At 42.4% G+C, this 22221-nt stretch overlaps 1 protein-coding gene across 2 annotated transcripts in view; it reads left to right on the forward strand.

The window, feature by feature from the left end:
* Window positions 1-22221, forward strand: part of SREBF2 (sterol regulatory element binding transcription factor 2) — a 113912-nt gene that overhangs the window by 38465 nt on the left and 53226 nt on the right. For both annotated transcript variants that reach the window (XM_075286329.1, XM_075286330.1), the window contains exons 4-6: window positions 1599-1745; window positions 7162-7383; window positions 12073-12187. In XM_075286329.1, coding sequence (XP_075142430.1) covers window positions 1599-1745; window positions 7162-7383; window positions 12073-12187 — 484 coding nt within the window. The remainder of the gene's footprint in view (window positions 1-1598; window positions 1746-7161; window positions 7384-12072; window positions 12188-22221) is intronic.

The raw sequence follows: 22221 nt of genomic DNA on the forward strand, positions 1-22221 counted from the left end.
GCTTTTTTGCAATGCATTGCAATGCATTAGCATTGTAATGCATTGCATTAGTGATCAGACCCCCTGGGGTTCAACACCCCTAGGGGGTCTACTAAATGCAGGGAAAAAAAAAAAAAAAAAAAAAGTTAAATATAAAAAAATATACAAAGAATTAAAAGTTCAAATCACCCCCCTTTCCCTAGAACACATATAAAAGTAGTTAAAAACTGTGAAACATATACATGTTAGGTATCCCCGCGTCCGAAATCGCCCGCTCTACAAATCTATAAAAATATTTTTCCTGTTCGGTAAACGCTGTAGCGGGAAAAATAGTCGAAAGTGCCAAACCGCCGTTATTTCACTGTTTTGATTCTGATAAAAATTTGAATAAAAAGTGATCAAAGCAATAACATTTCCCGAAAATGGTAGAACTAAAAAGTACACCCGGCCCTGCAAAAAAAGACGCCCTATGCATCCCTGTACACTTACGTATAAAAAAGTTACGGCCGTCGGAATATGGCGACTTTTAGAAAAAACATTTTTTAACGCAGTTTTGGAATTTTTTTTAGGGGTCAAAATGTAGATAAAACCATATAAATTTGGTATCCCTGGAACCGTACCGAAACACAGAATATAGGGGACAGGTCATTTTGGCTGCACAGTGAATGCCGTAAAACCAAAGCCCGTAAGAAAGTCGCAGAAATGCATTTTTCTTCAAATCCACCCCATTCTGAATTTTTTCCTGCTTCCCAGTACATTATATAGAATAATTAATGGTAGCATCATGAAGAAAAATTTGTCCCGCAAAAATTAAGACCTCATATGGCTCTGGGAGCGGAGAAATAAAAAAGTTATGGGGTTTAGAAGGAGGGGAGTCAAAAACGAAAAACGAAAATCAAAAAATGCCATTGGCGGGAAGGGGTTAATCATCTACAAATATATATGGTTATATTCATGGGAATACCCCTTTAAGTTCTCCTATACCTTTTGTGTTTCTTACAATGCCTGGATGGCTATGTGCTCCTTTTCATTATCCCCTGTTACAATGAACTGTGCCAATGTAACATTCTGAGAGACCTTATGGGCCACACTAATCTATGCCTGAGCTGGCATAGAGTGCTAGCAGAAGAATGTCTAGCCTCCAAACCCTCCTGTTCTTACTCTTGGAGCCATATTTGAATGAGATGCAACTGAGGAGAAATACAACAAGAATAAGAAGAATGAAGAAACGGCTCTTTGTTACTCATCTTTCTCAGTAATGCTGTATATTCGTTAAACTACTTGTTAGAAGTGGGCCTTCAGTTCTTAACCTCTTCTGGCTTTCTAGGCTACCCCGGGGTGCTTTCCAGTTCCTTTTCATCAGTTTTTTTTTTTTAATCAGTTTGGTGAATGTACTATGATTACCTTGCATAGCCATGTGCTTTACGATTCACACAATTTCAGTGCATTTTTACTGTTAAAATTTCATCCACATTTCTGCTGTTTTGCAAACGCAGACAGAAAATGCATGGTTTATTTACTACATGCAAATATATTCCAAGTCTCCTGAATTGTTTGTTTGGCTGGCTGTATCTGAACAGTTTTGCATCAGCTTTTAATGATTGGTTTTCTCCATGTAGGTTCTGGTGCAACCTCAAATTATTAAGACAGAGTCCCTGGTCTTCACAGCACTGAAAGCTGATGGTAGCCCAGTCATGACTGCTGTGCAGAATCCTGCAATCACAACACTTGCTGCTCCACTACAGACCACCGCTCTGCAAGTACCTGTAAGTCTTTTTTTTTTTTTTTTTTACTCTTTAAATAGGTTGTCCAGGAACTAGCAAAGTTGGATACCGATGACCTATCTGACATCTGGACCTTGCGCCGATCGGCTGTTTTGATGTTGCATACAGGGTTTATGCCGGCAACCATCTCTGCTCTTATTCAAGTAAAAGGGAGCAGAGCTGCGGTTCCTGTCACTGCCGCAGTATACAGATAACATGCTCTGTACATTGTAGCACTGGTGCCGGAAAGTACAGTTTTGCTTCCCTTCACTTGAATAGGAGCAGAGCTGGTTCTGGATGTATAAATGGTGTCCGGCTTCTGGCCGTTGAAACCTCTAATTGGTACAGGGTCGTGGTGTTTAAGTTCAACTAATCTGATACTGATGACCTAATCTGTGAATAGATCATCTGTATCCAACTTTGCTAGGCCCTTTACAACTCCTTAAAGTGTTCCTATTCATTTGGATTATCTTTTAAAGAATACATTTGTTAATATTAAAAATTGTAATTTCTTGTTATAGATGTGAAGTACAAGCTATTCTTTAAACAAAACTGAAAGAAACAAAAGCGGGGGCACTCACTCAGGGCGTCTTTTTGATTAACCCCTTCCCGACATCCGCCGTAATAGTACGGCGCTGCCAGGAAGGACTTCCCGCAAACAGAACCTGTGTGTGCACCATGAGCTGCGGGTGTCAGCCGTATGTTACGGCTGACAATGCCCCGTAACGCCCGCGGTCGGAACCGGGTCCGATCGCGGGTGTTATCCCCTGAGATGCCGGCGGTCAACATGACCGCCGGCATCTCTGGGGCTTCAGTTTATTATGGTGCCGATCGGCACCCCCCGCGCCTGTTTCGGGGGGTGCCGGTGTTCGTAGGGGGCAGCCCGGGGTCTGATCAGTGACCCCTGGTCTGTCCCATCACTTACCCCCTCCTCGTACCTGGTTGATCCTGCCAGGAATGGAAGCTGTCATCCTGTGCGTCTACACAGGATGACAGCTTCCTGTGTTCTGCAATACACTTGTAACACGTGTATTGCAGCTACATCTAGTGAAGCAATGATCAGCCGATCACTGCTTCAATCCCCCATGGGGACAGAAAAAAAAAAGTTAGAAAAAAGTAAAAATAAAAAAGTTTAAATATGTTTAAAATAAATTAGAAATAAAGCCCCCAAAATCCCTTTTTCCCATATAAAATGTTTTATTATGTAAAATAAAGAAAAAGAGAAAAAAACATTACATATTTGGTATCACCGCATCCGTAATAACCTGAACAATAAAATGAAAACATTATTTAACCAGAACGGCGTAAACCCCCCCCCCCCCCGTAGAAAACCGCACAAAATAATGATTATTCACCACCTTTCCCTTACAAAATGTTCAATAAAAAGTAATCAAATGGTCAGATGAAAACCAAAATGGTACCAATAAAAAGAAGAGGTCTTCCCGCAAAAAATAAGCCCTCAACCAGCTCTGTCTACCGAAAAATAAAAATGTTATGCCTTTCAGAAAATGGCGATGCAAAAATGATTGATTTTTTTTTCCCCTAAATTGAGTTTTATTCTGCACAAAGAGCAACGTATGAAAAAATAATATAAATGAGGCATCGCCGTAACCGTACCGACCCACAGAATAAAGGTAACATGTTACTTATGCTTAACGCTGCGCGGGGAAAAAAATAAATGCTAAAAAGCAATGCCAGAATTGATATTTCCTTTTACATCCCACCCAGAAAGAGTTAATAAAATGTAGTCAATAAGTTACAGGCACCCCAAAATGGTGGCATTGAAAAGTACATCTAATACCGCAAACACCAAGCCTCATATGGCCACATTGCCAGAAAATATAAATAAAAATCTAGCTTGTACGATGTGAAGACAAAAACCCCAAAAGTCGCCAAATCATTAGGACATAAGTGGCTGCGGCTAGAAGGAAATGTATAAGCTGTGTGAGCGTTTTCAGGGGACACCCCATATTTAGAGCTTATATGAGAGAGAATACACCACGCTGATCCCACAGAATGCCCCTCTTCCCCACCTGTGTCATAGGAGCTAGTGGGAAAATAGAATGGGATTTGGTGTACCCAATTTACTCCACAAAGCTTACATATTCATTTCTGGGTTACTAATGCTCACTACATCACTTGATAAATTCTTTGAGGGGTGCGGTTTTCAAAATGGGGTCTAGAGGTTTCCACTGTTTTGACACCTCTAGGGCTTTGTAAATGCGACATGTTTCCTGAAACTGATCACAGCCATATCTGCCCTCTAAAAGCTCCTTGGCGCGCCTTCCCTTCTGCGTCTCGCTGTGCGTCCATATATTAGTTTACACCCACAAGTGGGGTACTACGGTAGTCCAGAGAACTTGCCTAACAAATTGTGGGATGCGTTTTCTCCTTTAATGTGCAAATTCTAGGCCTAAACGAAAATATTAGTAAAATAAAATCAAATTTGAAAATTTCACCTCCATTTTGTATCAATTCCTTGTAAGCACTTATAGGGTTACAATACTAGGTATATGTTGTTTTGGCTTGTTTAAGGGGTGCAGTTTTGAAAATGGGGTGATCTATGGGGGGTTTTAATACAAGAGTCTTTCAAAACCCTCATAACTGGATTAGTCCCTTAAAAAATGGGTTTTGGAAATTTCTTGAAAATTTTGAATATTGTTGTTTCACTTGTAAACCTTCTAATGTCCGTAAAAAATAAAAGGGTGACTAAAGTTTGATGCCGACATAAAGCAGAGATCTGGGACATGAGATTTATGATATAACTAGCAGTTACCTGCGACTTCGTCTGTGGGTTGGCGGTGGCGCTGAACCGCTTATATTTCTTGTTCTCCCATGGCTGCCCCCAGTTTCTTGGCCCCCCATCTCTGCCTCCAGTTTCTTTTCCCCCTTCTCTGCCCCCAGTTTCGTGTCCCCCCCATCTCTGCCTCCAGTATCTTGTCCACCTATCTCTGCCCCCAGTTTCTTGTCCCTCCATCTCTGCCCCCAGTTTCTTGTTCCCCCTTTCATCGAACCCCAGTTTCTTGTCCCCCCCATCTCTTCCTCCAGTCGCTTGTCCCCCCCCATCTCTGCCTCCAGTTGCTTGTCCCCCCCTTCACCTGCCCCCAGTTTCTCGGGCCCCCCCATCTCTTCCCCCAGTTTGTTGTCTTCCCATTTCTGGCCCCAGTGTCTTGTCCCCCCCATCTCTGCCCCCAGTGCCTCCCCCCCCCCCCCTTCATCTGCCACCAGTTTCTTGTCCCCCCCTTCATCTGCCCCCAGCTTCTTGTCCCCCTACCTCTCCCCTCAGCTTCATGTCCCCCCCCCTTACATTGGCCCCAGTGTAGGTGGACTCACCTTGCCCCGACCCCCCGTCGCTCTCTACGCTCGCTTGCTGCACATTGGTGTCGGGCGGCTGGCTGCGTGTGACGTATAGGAGGCAGAGCGAGGACCGGCGTCAGGTTGCTATGACAGCCAGAGCCTCGCGCTGCCTCCCTGGCCTCTCAAGAGTGCGGTTGTTTTGCAGCCTAGGCAGGTAGACTGCAATACAGGCGCCAGTATTATACAGTGCATTGCCGAATACCGGCGCCTGTATTGCAGTGTACCTGCCATACGCAGCCAGCCGCCAGACACCTATGTGCAGCGAGCGAGGGGAGAGAGCGTCGGGGGGAGCGTGGCAAGGTGAGTCCAACTACGCTGGGGCTGATGAAGGGTGGGGGGACATGAAGCTGGGGTATGTGGTCGAACCCTGGGGGACGCCGACATAGGGACACGGACCCCCCCCCGGGACACCACCCCCTCCCCAACCCCCCTGTACCCACTGCACTTACCTGTGGTATATCGGCTGCAGCAGCCTCCTCCATCCGGGAGCTGTGTAGGTGGGCTGGGACAGCTGCGGCGCCGGGACCATGTGGGCTGCCGCCATCTTCCTCAGTGTTTCCCTGCTGAATCGGCATGCCCACCTTCAGCCCCCAACCTATGGTGCCGCAGCCCTGACTCCAGAGCCCGCCCACAGCCTGCCTTGCACCAATAGGAGGTGCGTGCACAGACCAGCGCTGATGGAATGCCAGCTGCTGCAGCCGAGCTGGAGGATTGTTTGGAGGGTCACTGTGGCTATTTGGGGTGAGTGACCAACATTTAAAGTAGCCTACTACCTTTTCCTGGGAAATATATATATGTGTGTGTGTGTGTGTGTGTGCGTGCGTGCGTGCGTGCGTGCGAAATTTCCCCAAAATCCATTCAGTCGTTTGGCTGTGATTGAGGAACAAACATCCAAACACACAAACTTTCACCTTTATAATATTAATAGGATTTTGGCGGTCTGACGATCTGTATGCAATGCACATCATTTCAAACTTTATAAAATGCATATTTTTCAAAATTTCCACCAAATTTCCTATTTTTTCATAAACACAAAACCTAAAAATTTACTACGAACATGAAGTATAATGTGTTACGAAAAAACAATCTCAAAATCACTTTGGTAAGTTAAAGCATTCCAAAGTGACACATGTCAGTTTTGAAAAATCGAGCTTGGTCAGGAAGTCAAAAAGTGCCATTGGCGGGAAGAGGTTAATCCCTAGGGCTGCCAATGTGAACAGTTGGAAGTCAGTGTTGAGCTGGGAAGCTGGCCTTGTAAATAAGTCCCACCACTGTGGGTTATTTAACTCCTTATTGGAGGGGCCATTGTTTGTCAGTTTAGTTAGGTCCCCTGATGAATTGAATTGTACCAGGAAACGCGTAGGGACTAGGGATTAATAGGGCATTCCTTAAATGACACCTTGGGACTGCCCTTGTCAGAGCGAGAGTAATTTTGGAGATAAGGGCTATCGGCAGGTTGAGAACAGGGATTGTGATATAGATCCTCCTGTGTTATGCCTGTCCCCATGTGATTTCTTCCTGCCATACCTTCAACAAATGGTGAGATCCTTTCATATTTGTTGTATAACTGACTGTTGTAATACATATTGACATCTTTGTGTGTCATTCATGTCAGTTCCTACCCACACTTTCCAAAGTAGTGTGGTAAACATTTAAACAGCATTTTTCCTTATTATACCTTTTAAATTAATAATATTAAATGTTAAGGTTTAAATAGCAACAGTGTGTGGATTTGCTGTCACAAAAAATTGTGTTTTAATGATAGGATCCCTTTAATCATGGGTCCCTTTTTTCAGGATACTTATAGTGCCAGTATGTAACATCTCATGAGACGTTGATACCGATATTCATTGTGGAGACTACTGCTGCATATTCTGACTAGGCACAGCATGGTCCCCTATAAATCACTGGTCCTATTCCTGTACCATTTATATCTACCGGAGTATGGCTCAATGGAGAGAAATCAAAAGTAGAACTCTGCTATATCTTATTGTCCTGGGTTTTATTTTCTTGCTGACTAGGCGTAATCTTACAATCTTTCTGTTTCATGTATTTATTTTAGACTTTGGTTGGTGGCAGCGGAACTATCTTGACAACTATGCCTGTCATGATGGGCCAAGAAAAAATGCCTATAAAGCAGGTGCCTAGCACTGTCAAACAGCCAGAAGTGCCCAAGGAGGGTGAGAGGAGAACAACACATAATATCATTGAGAAAAGGTATCGCTCATCAATCAATGATAAAATCATCGAGCTAAAGGACTTGGTAATGGGAACTGATGCCAAGGTGAGTGTCACAACATTAAAGTGGTTATCCAGGATAAACTGAAAATTGCCCCTAAACTAAACTCTGCCCTCGCCCCACCTAACTTCTAATTTACTTCAATTGAAAAAAAAAAATAAAAAAATCTATCATTACCCATATCCCTGGAGTGACGTGACAGCTCCAGGGACACTTTCTGTTAATCCAGTGATGTACCGTTTCAACACTTCAGAAACGGAACGTCACCGGTTACTCTTTCCCCTCGGCCTTACCAAGCCTTCCTGTGTGCGGGGAACAGCTCATCCCCCTCTTCCGGTCTTCTTGCAGTGGGCGGAATAGGTTAGCTAGGAGCAGGGCCGGCTCCAGGTTTTTATGGGCCCTTGGGCGGCAGAGCCTCAGTGGGCCCCCTTGTGGAGCAAATCATGTGGCAAAAGTACAACAGCAGGTACCACAGAGACCCAAATATTTTATTTAGAAAAAAAAAAATATGTAAACTTAGAAAAACACTAAGTTCTGTAAGTTGTAAACTTCTAAACAATTTTAAACATTTTATGCTAAGTTTTGCTAGATCTAGTAGTTGCTTTTCTTAGGCTCTCCTTTAAATATTTCTTCTTGTTTTCTCTTAAGCAAAACGGTGTATAACGTCATTAAAATCTACACACACAGCTTCTTCTGCCTCAATGGAAAGAACGGCCAAAGCATTTAGCCTGTCTTGAGACATCTGGGACCTGAGGTAGTTCTTAATAAGCTTCAGTTTGCTGAAGCTCCTTTCAGCTGATGCCACTGAGATAGGAGCAGTTAACAGCAATTGCAATGCTAAAACGAGACACAACAAAGCTTACTGACACTATTCAGGGGTCTCAGCAGAGGCTCTTGCTCTCCCCAGCCTGTACTGAGACCCCCTAATAAAAATAGCTGAAAATTCCATACCTCCCCCTCTCCCCCCCAACTCCCTCTCCTCTCCCCCTCCCCCCTGAAGAATACTCACCAGCGGGGAGCCCGGTCCTGTCCTTCTTGCTTGTAGGAGGCGGGAGTCGGGACACTGCGCCACTGCGGCCGGACGAAGCGAGTGTCGTCATGCAAGAGCGTGGCGTCACCTACGCAGCCGGCCGGCGAAGACGCCCCGGAGCGATGAGTGAGTCTGCGGGGAAGGGGGGGGGGAGGAATGCTGACAGCAGTGGTGAACCTAGCCTTTCTGCTGCCTGAGGCAGACGACAGAAAAGGGTTTGCTAATGGTAACATTACAGTGAATACAGTGAGTAACATTTTGTGGTGACTTACCGGAGACGTCTCTTCCCTTACATTTCGCGTCTCTCTTTCCTTTGGACCGCCATGACCACTTCTTCCAGCATGTGATTTGTCTCTGTAAAGTTTGCAACACAGACATCTTTGACTCCTCACTTCTCCAGGCACCCAACCCATATTGTCCTCACGTACACAAAGCCCCTTTAAGAGGACCTTTCATGAGTTGGGGCACATGGGTTTATACTGCTGGAAAGCTGACATTGCGCTGAATTCAGTGCACTGTTGGCTTTCACGATCTGTGCCCCCGGTGAAGAGCTATCAGTGCCAGTACCGTAGCTCTTCACCGTCAGAAGGGCGTTCCTGACAGTCGGTCAGGAACGCCGTTCTTCACAGTAGTGCCTATAGCGCTGTACTGTGAGAGCGGGGAGGAACGCCCCCCCAGTACTAGTCTATGGATGAGTACTATCAGGAGGGGAGGGGGCCGTTCCTCCCCGCTCTCACAGTACAGCTCTATAAGTGCTGCTGTGAAGAACGGCGTTCTTGACTGACTGTCAGGAACGCCCTTCTGAAGGTGAAGAGCTACAGTACCGGCACTGATAGCTCAATCACCCGGGGCACAGAACAGGAAAGCCTACAGTGCGCTCAATGTCTGCCTGGCCCTTCCTTGGGCTTGAAGACCTGTTCCCCCCCCCTCCTTTGCAATTCTTGCACTACAGTGGGGAGAAAAAACAGTCCTCAAGCCCAAGGAAGGGCCAGACAGACATCCAGAAGCCCCCTTCCCCAGCACCTCTGCCCCCCATCCCCACCCCTCCATCATCATCATCATCATCATCATCATCACCAATCTAGTAAAAAAAGACAGTATGCTTTTCAGCAGAAGTATACTTACTTCTGCTCTTCACCTGCGCCGCGGTCTAGTGACTGGAGACCGCGTAGGAGCACAGGCACACATCGGTTGCGGGCCTGATGACGTGGCCACGTCACCTGGCGTGTGGGGAGGGGGAGGAGGGTGCGGCTTTAGCATGCAGAGAGCAGGCAGGGAGGGGACCTGCTCTCTGATAAGGATGATGGACGGGCCGGCAGTCAGGCATCAGCACAGAACGCTGCACCTGCATTCTGTGCTGGGGCAGGCAGGCGCCGGCACTTGCCCGACTATGCCGTGTGCTGACGCTGGCCCTGGCTAGGAGGAAGGGGGAGGGACTAGTAATGAGCGGGATCACTTGGCTAAAAAGAGACGGGGGGGGGGGGGGGAGCGTTTTCTCTGCTGTTTTTTATGCTGCGTTTCCATCCAGTGGGGCCTTAACCTTAGGGTATGTTCACACTAAGTTTTTTGCAGGCAGACTTTGAGGTGGAATCCGCCTGCAAAAATGGCTCCCATTGACTTCAATGGGAGATGCTCGCTTTTTTTCCCGTTAGCTAGTAGCAGACATGACCTATCTTGCCGTAGATTCCGCGGCTTGAGACACGCTCCTGTTTAGGCCCACACACGGCAGAACATTTTGTGTGAACAAGCCCTAAGATTTTTTTTTTTTTTTTAGTACCGTATATTCGCGAGTATAAGCCGACCCGAATATAAGCCGAAGTACCTAATTTTACCACAAAAAACTGGAAACTATATTGACTTGAGTATAAGCCTGGGGGGGAGGGAAATGCAGCAGCTGCTGGAAAATTTCAAAAATTAAAATAAACAGCAATAAAATTACATTAACTGATCACTGATCTTAACCTTAAAAATGGATTGTTAGGGCTGCAAATGCAGACACATATAGGACCTGCTCCATAAGTTGCAGCTCTTCAATTTGGCCCAGAGACACAAACACAAATGCAATGGCAGCTATGCGTACGGGCCCATTGAAATGTAATAGTCCATAGTTTTATCCTTCATTGCAGATAAAAAGTCTTGCCATGTGTATTACAGTTTATTAACTCCATGTGCCTCAGGTTAATAGCAGTTAACCCCATCATGTCCCTCACATTAACCCCGTGTGCTCCTCACATAAGAGTTACTGGTATGTGAGAGACATGGAGGTAATAATTATTGCATTAAACATTATTAAGGCGTAATAACCCGTAGTATCTCTCTGTTCGAGAAAGGCGTCCTCTTTGAATTAGTTCAATGAATCCGCTATCACCACTTCCAGGGGCAGTGCGTTCCATATCCTTACAGTAAAGAATTCCTGTCTGTGTTGCTGGTGACACTTCCTACAGATGTAAAGGATGTCCCCTTGTCACGGTCATCAGCCTAGGAGTAAAAAGAATGTTATTTGTGCTGTTCCTTCATGTATTTGTGCATTGTTATTAGGTCTCCCCATACATGTCTTTTTTTTTTTCTAAACTGAATAATCACAAGTTTATTAATTTATTGCTGTATTCCAGTCCATCTATTCTGCCGATAATCTTGGTCTCCCTTCTCTTCTCTCTCTCTTGTTCAATTATGTCCGTATTGTATACTGGGACCCAAAATTGTGTGCAGTAGTCTTTGTGGCTGTACCTGTGATTTGTATAGAGGAATAACTGTATTCTTGTCATGAGAATCTATACCGCTTTTGATGCATTCCATAATTTTATTTGCCTTGGCAGAGGTAACAAAACAGGAAAAAAATTGCCCATGCTTATTTTACATTTAAGTCAATGGGAATGGAGACAAGCAGAGGGGGCGTCATCTGTTACTCTGTTTTGATGACAACAATGGAGTGTAATAATGGTAGTGTGAATACGGCCCACGTCTTTTCTTCTTGAGCAAGAATTGGAAGTACTAGCTTCAAATATCATGCAATTGCACTTTTCACAGACTTAATGGTAGTTTCCAGTAGATGGGATTTACCGTATATACTCGAGTATAAGCAGAAGTTTTCAGCACAGTTTTTGTGCTGAAAAAGCCCCCCTCGGCTTATACTCGAGTCAAGCGGCAAGACACCTGTGGGTGGCCGCTGGAGCAGTGCTGCTGCCGATAAGTGAGTGGTGAAGCAGTGCTGTCTCCAGGACCGCCCCAAAACATCTTGGGGCGGCCCTGCAGACAGCGCTGCTTCACCACTCACCTATCGCCAGCAGCGCTGCTCCAGCAGCCGCCCAAAGTCAGCAGCAGGCTTATGCTCGCTTGCTGTCCAGACCCCATCCTCCCACTGCTCCATCACACACCGGGTGACGTGGCTACAGCGTGTCTTTTTATCCCTAAACTAGCGTAGGAGAAGGCCGCTCTTAAAACAACCTGAGCGGCCTTCTCCTTTACTGGTTTAGAAGTCTGTATCTCAGCGCAGATATATACGTATTTGTGCAGTCTGTAGACATGCCTAGTATATTGAACAGTGTATAATGCCATTGTGTTTTAGGTGATGTGAAATGGAACTGACAGTCTACGTGGTGCTATTCCAAATTATTGGAGCTTTGAGTGCAGTTGTAAGATCCACATACAAGATCTGATATCTTTGTCAAGTTGCATGTTCAATATAATAGTATGTTATTTTTCAGATGCACAAGTCAGGAGTCCTGAAGAAAGCTATAGACTACATAAGATATTTACAACAAGCAAATCAGAAACTTCGCCAAGAAAATATGGCTCTCAAGCTGGCCAATCAGAAAAACAGTAAGTATTATTAACCCCGTAAGGACAGGACAGTTAAGGACCAGGCCTCTTTTTTTTTTTTCAAAACTGACATGTCACTTTAAATGGCAATAACTTTGAGACGCTTTAACTTACCCAAGTGATTTTGAGATTATTTTTTGGTAACACATTATACTTCATGTTGGTGGCAAACACTAATCAATATTTTTGTATTTACTTATAAAAAAAAATAGGAATTTTTTTAAAAAAATGCTATTTTCAAAATGTGAAATTCTCTGCTTTTCAGGTAGATAGTCATACCACCCAAATACATGAATAAATATTATCTATCATATCGCTGCTTTATATTGGCATCATCTTTTCATGATCTTTTAATTTATTTTGGACATTACAAGGCTTATAAAAGCGATGTAACAGCGATTTTCCAGATTTACAAGAAAATTCCCAAAACTAATTTTTCAGGGACCACTTCAGTTCTCAAAGTAATTATAAAGGCCTATATAATAGAAACCCCCATAAATCACCCCATTTTCAAAACTGCACCCCTCAAATAATTCAAAACAGCATTTGGGATGTTTGTTAACCCTTTAAGCATTTCATAAGAATAAAAATAATATGGAGGTGAAATGTAGACATTTAATTTTTTTTTCACTAATACATTCATTTAGACCTAAAATTAGCACATTCACAAAGGGTTAAAGGAGAAAATGCATGTGGCAATTTATCATGCAATTTCTTCCAAGCACAGAAATACCCCACATGTGGATGTAAACAGATTTTTGGACACTGGGCGTTTGAACAGCAGATTTTGCTGGAATAGTTTTTAGGCGCTATGTCTCGTTTGCAGAGCCCTTAGAGTACCAAAACAATGGAACCCCCCCCCCCCCCCCAAAGTGACCCAATTTTAGAAACTACACCCCTCACAGAATTCATCAAGGGTTATAGTGAGCATTTTGACTCTACAGCTGTTTCACAGATTTTGCTAACATTGGGATGTGTAAATGAAAAATGACTAAAATGTTACTTTATCCCCAAAGTTTTCATTTTCACAAGGGGTTAAAGGAGAAAAAGCCCCCAACAGTTGGTTAAACAATTTCTCCTGAACACGGCAATACCTCATATGTGGTCATAATATGCTGTATGGGTACATAGTGGGGCTCAGAATTGAAAGAGCACTATTTGGCTTTTGGAGGGCAGATTTTGCTGGCATAGTTTTCAGGTCCCAAGTCGCATTTGCAGAGTCCCTAGAGTACCAATACAGTGGAAACCCCCTAAAAGTGACTTCATTTTAGAAACTACATCCCTCATAGAATTTATCTAGGGGTAGAGTGAGTATTTTGACCTCACAGCTGTTTCACAGATTTTATTAACATGGAACGTAAAAATTAAAAATTTCTTTTTTTCCAATGAATCGTTCATTTAGCGCCATATTTAAATTTTTTGCATATCCTACTAATATTATAAGTGTGAAAGTTTGTGTGTTTGGATGTTTGTGAGTTTGGATGTCTGTTCCTCAATCACGCTAAAACGCCTGGACGGATTTGCGTGCAATTTTCCACAAACATAGTTTTCCCTTAGGATTGAGTCACAGGCTACTTTTGGTGCCACTAAACAACATGGCTTCCTAGCAGGAGACTCACAAAAGCAGGACTCCTAGCCCCAGCTATAGACTCACACACACTGCCTGGCATTTCCTGCCTCAATTTGCCTGCACACTCCTTACTGTCACCTCAGGAGTAGCCCTCACTCTACTCACTCACATTTACATATACATCACATTATTACTACATACACAATATAACACATCACATTGTCTGTATCACTATGTACATACACAATACAAGACATCACATTGTCTATATCACTACATACACAATACAAGACATCACATTGTCTGTATCACTACATACACAATACAAGACATCACATTGTCTGTATCACTACATACACAATACAACACATCACATCACATTTGCTAGCCCACCAAACTTTTTAAAGCACTATTACAGTTTCACACGTCTGTGTCCGCCCAACTCTCAAATCACCGCAGACGAAGTCGCGGGTAAAAGCTAGTGATTGCATATAGCAGATTATGACCCCATATGAGGTCATAATCTGCTGTATGGGATCATAGTGGGGCTCATAATGGATAGAGCGCTATTTGGCTTTTGAATGTTGCTGGAATAGTTTTCAGGTGCCATGTTGCATTTGCTGAGCACCTAAAATATCAATACAATGGAAACCCCTCAAGATTGACCCCATTTTAAAAACTACACCTGTCAAGGAATGTATCAAGGTTTATTATCATCTTGAGACTAAAAACACTTCCCAAAAATTAATGTACAAAATGAAAATTGACATTTTTAAAGAAATATGCCATTTTGGTGCCCAATACGTTGCACCCACCTTGTGTTGTCAGGGACCTGCACTCCTAAAACTATTAAAGGGGACTGCTAAAGTTATATTAAACTACCCCCCCCCTTTTAAAATAAAACCCTAAAAAAGAATATGTTAATCTTATCTATCGTGCACGGTGGGCGGGCATTCAGAGTCTACTGATGATACTGTACGTGGTATCTGGGTGGTGCTCACAGTACAAAAAAAAAAAAAGGTCAAGTAATATAAAAAAACTAGGCGCTCACCCTTAAACTTTACGTTAAAAAGTCCAAGCTTTATTGCAGATATCCAGGTAAAAACATACACGGGAGGAGGCATGCTCAGTGAGGAAGAGCGACAGCTGTTTCGTGCTGTTAGCACTTTATCAAGCTCTGTATAAAGGCGTGCTGACTTCTATTTATAGCAGGACACATAAGGGTAAATCCAACAGACTAATTATTAACTCCTTCATTGCTATAATGACAATTGACACAGAAGATACACCTCCATGAAAACAATTCCAAGTGACCATATAAATCAAGTTATGTATTGAGTGTTACTTTTCATTCATATAATCTTTCTATATTATAAAAATTAATTCTTGTCCGTCCGTCCATCCGTCTGTCTGTTCTCTAATGCAAACCAAACGACTGGACCAATCTTCACCAAATTTGGTACAGAGATACTTCAGGTCTCCAACTCACTTGGATGTACCGTTGCTGAGATACAGCATTCCAAACACAATGCCCCCCCCCCTTAGCCCTTACAAACCTGCAAGTCTTTCACTCATATTCCAACTGCAATACACACGGTCACTCCACATGCACAATACAACACTGATATCCAAACTGAGATACACGCATCAGAGGATTAGATACACAGATCAGCACACAGTATCACACGCCATAGGATTAGATACACGCGTCTGCACACGGTTCCACGTGCTGAAGGATTAGATACACGTGTCTGCACACAGTACCACATGTCGTAGGATTAGATACGCGCATCTACACACAGTTCCACACGCCGTAGGATTAGATACGCGGCACCGTACCACAAGCCAGAGAATTAGATACACGTCTCAGCGCACAGTACCACACGTGGGAGGATTAGATACGCGCGTCTGCACACAGTAACACACGCCAGAGGATTAGATACATGCATCTGCACACCGTACCACAAGCCAGAGGATTAGATATGCGCATCTACACACAGTTCCACACGCCGTAGGATTAGATACGCGCCTCTTCACACAATAACACACAGGGGAGGATTAGATACGTGCATCTGCACACAGTACCACACGACTGAGGGTTAGATATGCGCGTCTGCACAGTTCCACACGCTAAAGGATTAGATTTGTGTGTCTGCACAAAGTACCACACGGGGGAGGATTAGATACGTACCTCTTCACACAATACCACATGGGGGAGGATTAGATACGCACATCTGCACACAGTTCCACATGCCAGAGGATTAGATAAGCGCGTCTTCACACAGTTGTACACGCCATAGGATTAGATACACGCGTCTGCACACAGTACCACACACCAGAGGATTAGATACGCACGTTTGCACACAGTACCACATGCCGTAAGATTAGATATGCACGTCTGCACACAGTTTCACTTACTGGAGGATTAGATACGCGCCTCTTCACATAATACCACACGGGAGGATTAGATACGTGCGTCTGAACACAGTACCACATACCAGAGAATTAGATATGCATCCCAGCACACAGTACCACACGGGGGAGGATTAGATACACGCGTCTGCACACAGTACCACACGCCAGAGGATTAGATACACGCGTCTACACACAGTACCACACGCCAGAGGATTAGATACGCGCGTCTGCACACAGTACCACACGCCAGAGGATTAGATACTCGCGTCTGCACACAATACCACACGCCAGAGGATTAGATATGCACGTCTGCACACAGTACCACATGCCGTAAGATTAGATATGCACGTCTGCACACAGTTTCACTTACTGGAGGATTAGATACGCGCCTCTTCACATAATACCACACGGGGGAGGATTAGATACACGCATCTGCACACAGTACCACACTCCGCAGGATTAGATATGTGCATCTACACACAGTACCACACCAACAAGGATTAGATACTTGCGTCTAAACAAAGTACTACACGGGGAAGGATTAGATACAGCTTTACTCCAGGTATCCATAACAACTGATCACAGGTTTTTCACTGATATCCAAAATGAGATACACATAATCACATGACGCTTATGGACATACACACAGACAACATACATAATACACCAGTGCAAAATTGGACAATTCTTATGGGGCCACTACACAAACATAAAATGTAATATACCCGTGCGAAGCCGTGTCCTCCCTCTAGTGTTTGATAAATATAACTGTTGTACTTAGCATAAGCATAAGGCCGACATTAGGCTCCTCCTATGATAGGAGTGTATATAGCTGCGGACCATAATGGAAACCGCATTGTATTGTACTCACTAGGCGAAGTCATTATAGATTAACCAATGTTAGTCAATTAGCATATTGCTGACTAAAGGCTCCTCCTATAATAGGAGTGTTCAAAAAATATCGGACCAGAGAGGGAACCGCTTAGTTTCAAGCAGTACAATGCCGAATGAGAAGCTGATGGCGAATCAGATAAGTGCCTACTATGGAACTATCAAAGTATAGAAAGTATACCAGCCAATCGTAGAGAAGGCTACATATGGCTCCTCCTCTTCATGCTATACTATGGGGCGGACTCGAATGGAAAGCGCATTATGAGACATGTAATCTGAAATTGGCCAAACCGAAGAGCGCCTACTATAGCAAAGCTACAGAGTAAAGGAGAGGTTTTCTCTTACATTTAGGAGAATGCGTGACAAAGAAATAGCCAATCAGCGAAAGGCCTACTAGTATTATGTTTTAGGATGGGGAAAAAGAAAAATACATCATTGATCAAAACACGATCTCATAGAAATAAATAATATATACACGAGCATTTAACCACTTCAGTACCGGGCCAATTTGTGGTCCAGGACCAGACACATTTTAGGTTTATTATGTATGTGCGGTTTTGAGGTCTGTAAATTTTTTCTCTTATGTCTTAGTCAACTAATTTTTGCGTCTTTTTTCGGGGACACATAGGGCTTTATTTTTATGTTATTTTTATTTTCAAATGTGTTTTAATTTTTTTTTTATATCCAGGAAAATATAAACAAAATAGGAGGGAAATTGTGTCTGGTTTTCAATTTATAATTTTTTTTTAATTTAATAACACAAAGTGTCACTGAAAAACTTTATAATATAGTTTTTCCTCTCCGTTACGGTAATTTTTATTTTGTATGGTGTCGTCGGGGGTGGGGCTATAACCTTTAATAACGGCGTTTTATTAGCGTATTTATTTATTTTTTCTTATTTTATTTACATTTTTAAAAAACTTTATTATATTTTTATTTTATTTTTTTCCCAGATTGTGTCCCCATAAGGTGATAAGAGACCTTTGGGGACATCTGATCACTTTTTTTTTTGTACTTGAGGCTGATTTCTCCTATAACTGAGGCTGGTACATTTAACCTCAGATACAGGAGAAATCCAACTTCTTGCACACTGCTACATGGTATACAGAGCTGACCTGAGTCCTGTAGGACCCAGAAGCTCTGGCAGGACACTGCTCCCGGCAGATCACGTGTCTGCCACGTCAGAGGGCAGCTGATTTATGGCTGCATCCATAGCTGTGTATACAGCGCTCATTGAGCGCTGTATACACAGCGATCGAGATAGCAGGGCAGGTAATAAACCTTCCCTGTTATCTCTCTGGGAGCTCCGGCTGAAGTTACAGCTGGCTCCTAGTGAAAGCAGCTGAACGATCTTGTGCAGCTGCTGTGTTCTGACTTGGACGTACAGGTACGTCCTGGCAGAACTAGACAACCACTATCCGGACCTATATAGTCTATGGGCGGTCCGGAAGTGGTTAATTACAAAAAGTACAAAAAAGACACTTTGCAAAAAGATGCTCATATCGGGCTTATCATTAAGCCCCTAAGGTCCAGTCGCACCTGTTGATATAATGAGTTTAGCTTCCTGTTGTAAGAGGTATTGATTCATATCAAGGAGGTTAATAATTAATAGTAATAATTAATGGCCCAAGGGCCAAAAACTACTGCTGGTGCAAGGCTCTACTCACTCCAAGGGCCAAAAACACTGCTGGTGCAAGGCTCAACTAGCCCCAAGGGCCAAAAACACTGCCAGTGCAAGACTCAACTAACCCCAAGGGCCAAAAGCACTGCTGGTGCAAGGCTCAACTAACCCCAAGGGCCAAAAAGTCTGCTGGTGCAAGGCTCAACTAACCCCAAGGGCCAAAAATCATACTGGGCGTCTTAGGCATGCTTCCCCTGCTGTCCCAGTTGCATTCCAGAGGGTTGTCATCATTTGCTGAGGTGTCATAGTGGACTTGGTGATCTTCCTGAGTTGAATAGTGGTTTCCCCATAGACTATAATGGGATTCGATATTCATTCGAATAGTTGAATATTGCGGGGCTATTCGAAATGAATATCGGATATTTCACTGTTCGCTCATCTCTAATTATTACCTTTACCTCTGCTCCATATTAGGATGTGCAAATGACTCCTGAAGTATGCAGATTAGTATTGTCTTTCCCATATGTATAGAAATTTCTCAAAACTGCACAGGTGTGTTCACACCATTTTTAACAGGTTTGGTTGTGACATCAGGATCTCACAAGGATTAAAGAGAGGAACTCTGCATACTAATTTTTTTTTTTTTTTTCCTGATGGCATACAGTAGGGATAGTCTTCAGCACCTATACATATTAGACTCTTATTAGAACCCTCATTTTATGTATTAAGCCAGTTTAACCCTTTCACTGTCAGGGGTTTTCAGGCTTTTCTCTCTGACTGACCAGGCAATTTTATAGTTTTGAGATGGACAAATAAAACCTAGATTGCAATATACAGTCCTATGAAAAAGTTTGGGCACCCCTATTAATCTTAATCATTTTTTGTTCTAAATATTTTGGTGTTTGCAACAGCCATTTCAGTTTGATATATCTAATAACTGATGGCAGCAGATCATGTGAAAATATAAGATTTGTGTCATTCTCAAAACTTTTGGCCATGACTGTACATTTTATAGAATTATACTTTTTTAATATTTCCAGCTGCAAACCAGATTTTTGTTCCATCCAATTCTGGTCATTTTATCAATATATGTTAATGCAGATTTTGGCCTTAGTGATATGAATGAATGAATTTTTTTATTTTTTAAAGGAAGTTTGGTGCATATATCCTTTTGTTTAGTTTCCAATTTTAGCAACTAATATACATTTATTTGTTTTTTTTAATAAATCAAAATTGCATGAAGGTGCTTTTTCATATGCAGTACCAAGTGGCATTTTGACAATGCTGCAGGTGCTTACTTTAAAGAAAATATAGAGGTATGGGGAGGAGGAATAGTATGATTTTTTTTTTTTATATATATATATACAGTCCTATGAAAAAGTTTGGGCACCCCTATTAATCTTTATCATTTTTAGTTCTAAATATTTTGGTATTTGCAACAGCCATTTCAGTTTGATATATCTAATAACTGATGGACACAGTAATATTTCAGGATTGAAATGAGGTTTATTGTACTAACAGAAAATGTGCAATATGCATTAAACCAAAATTTGACCGGTGCGAAAGTATGGGCACCCTTATCATTTTATTGATTTGAATTCCCCTAACTACTTTTTACTGACTTACTGAAGCACAAAATTGGTTTTGTAACCTCAGTGAGCTTTGACCTTCATAACCAGATGTATCCAATCATAAGAAAAGGTATTTAAGGTGGCCAATTGCAAGTTGTTCTCCTATTTGAATCTCCTCTGAAGAGTGGCATCATGGGCTACTCAAAACAACTCTCAAATGATCTGAAAACAAAGATTGTTCAACATAGTTGTTCAGGGGAAGCATACAAAAAGTTGTCTCAGAGATTTAACCTGTCAGTTTCCACTGTGAGGAACATAGTAAGGAAATGGAAGACCACAGGGACAGTTCTTGTTAAGCCCAGAAGTGGCAGGCCAAGAAAAATATCAGAAAGGCAGAGAAGAAGAATGGTGAGAACAGTCAAGGACAATCCACAGACCACCTCCAAAGAGCTGCAGCATCATCTTGCTGCAGATGGTGTCACTGTGCATCGGTCAACTATACAGCGCACTTTGCACAAATAGAAGCTGTATGGGAGAGTGATGAGAAAGAAGCCGTTTCTGCACGTACGCCACAAATAGAGTTGCCTGAGGTATGAAAAAGCACATTTGGACAAGGCAGCTTCATTTTGGAAACAAAAATTGAGTTGTTTGGTTATAAAAAAAAGGCGTTATGCATGGCGTCCAAAAAGAAACAGCATTCCAAGAAAAACACATGCTACCCACTGTAAAATTTGGTGGAGGTTCCATCATGCTTTGGGGCTGTGTGGCCAATGCCGGCATCGGGAATCTTGTTAAAGTTGAGGGTCGCATGGATTCCACTCAGTATCAGCAGATTCTTGAGAATAATGTTCAAGAATCAGTGACGAAGTTGAAGTTACGCCGGGGATGGATATTTCAGCAAGACAATGATCCAAAACACCGCTCCAAATCGCCTCAGGCATTCATGCAGAGGAACAATTACAATGTTCTGGAATGGCCATCCCAGTCCCCAGACCTGAATATCATTGAACATCTGTGGGATGATTTGAAGCGGGCTGTCCATGCTCGGCGACCATCTAACTTAACTGAACTTGAATTGTTTGTCCAAAATACCTTTATCCAGGATCCAGGAACTGATTAAAATCTACAGGAAGCGACTAGAGGCTGTTATCTTTGAAAAAGGAGGATCTACTAAATATTAATGTCACTTTTCTGTTGAGGTGCCCATACTTTTGCACCGGTCAAATTTTGGTTTAATGCATATTGCACATTTTCTTTTAGTACAATAAACCTCATTTCAATCCTGAAATATTACTGTGTCCATCAGTTATTAGATATATCAAACTGAAATGGCTGTTGCAAATACCAAAATATTTAGAACTAAAAATGATAAAGATTAATAGGGGTGCCCAAACTTTTTCATAGGACTGTATATATATATATATATATATATATAAAAAAAAATCATACTATTCCTCCTCCCCATACCTCTATATTTTCTTTAAAGTAAGCACCTGCAGCATTGTCAAAATGCCACTTGGTACTGCATATGAAAAAGCACCTTCATGCAATTTTGATTTATTAAAAAAAACAAATAAATGTATATTAGTTGCTAAAATTGGAAACTAAACAAAAGGATATATGCACCAAACTTCCTTTAAAAAATAAAAAAATTCATTCATTCATATCACTAAGGCCAAAATCTGCATTAACATATATTGATAAAATGACCAGAATTGGATGGAACAAAAATCTGGTTTGCAGCTGGAAATATTAAAAAAGTATAATTCTATAAAATGTACAGTCATGGCCAAAAGTTTTGAGAATGACACAAATCTTATATTTTCACATGATCTGCTGCCCTCTGGTTTTTATGTGTGTTTGTCAGATGTTTTTATCACATACAGAAATAGAATTGCAATCATATTATGAGTGACAAAAGCTTATATTGACAGTTAGAATGAGTTAATGCAGGAAGTCAATATTT

The sequence above is a fragment of the Leptodactylus fuscus genome, chromosome 9 (assembly GCF_031893055.1).
Source record: "Leptodactylus fuscus isolate aLepFus1 chromosome 9, aLepFus1.hap2, whole genome shotgun sequence".
Classification (NCBI taxonomy): domain Eukaryota; kingdom Metazoa; phylum Chordata; class Amphibia; order Anura; family Leptodactylidae; genus Leptodactylus; species Leptodactylus fuscus.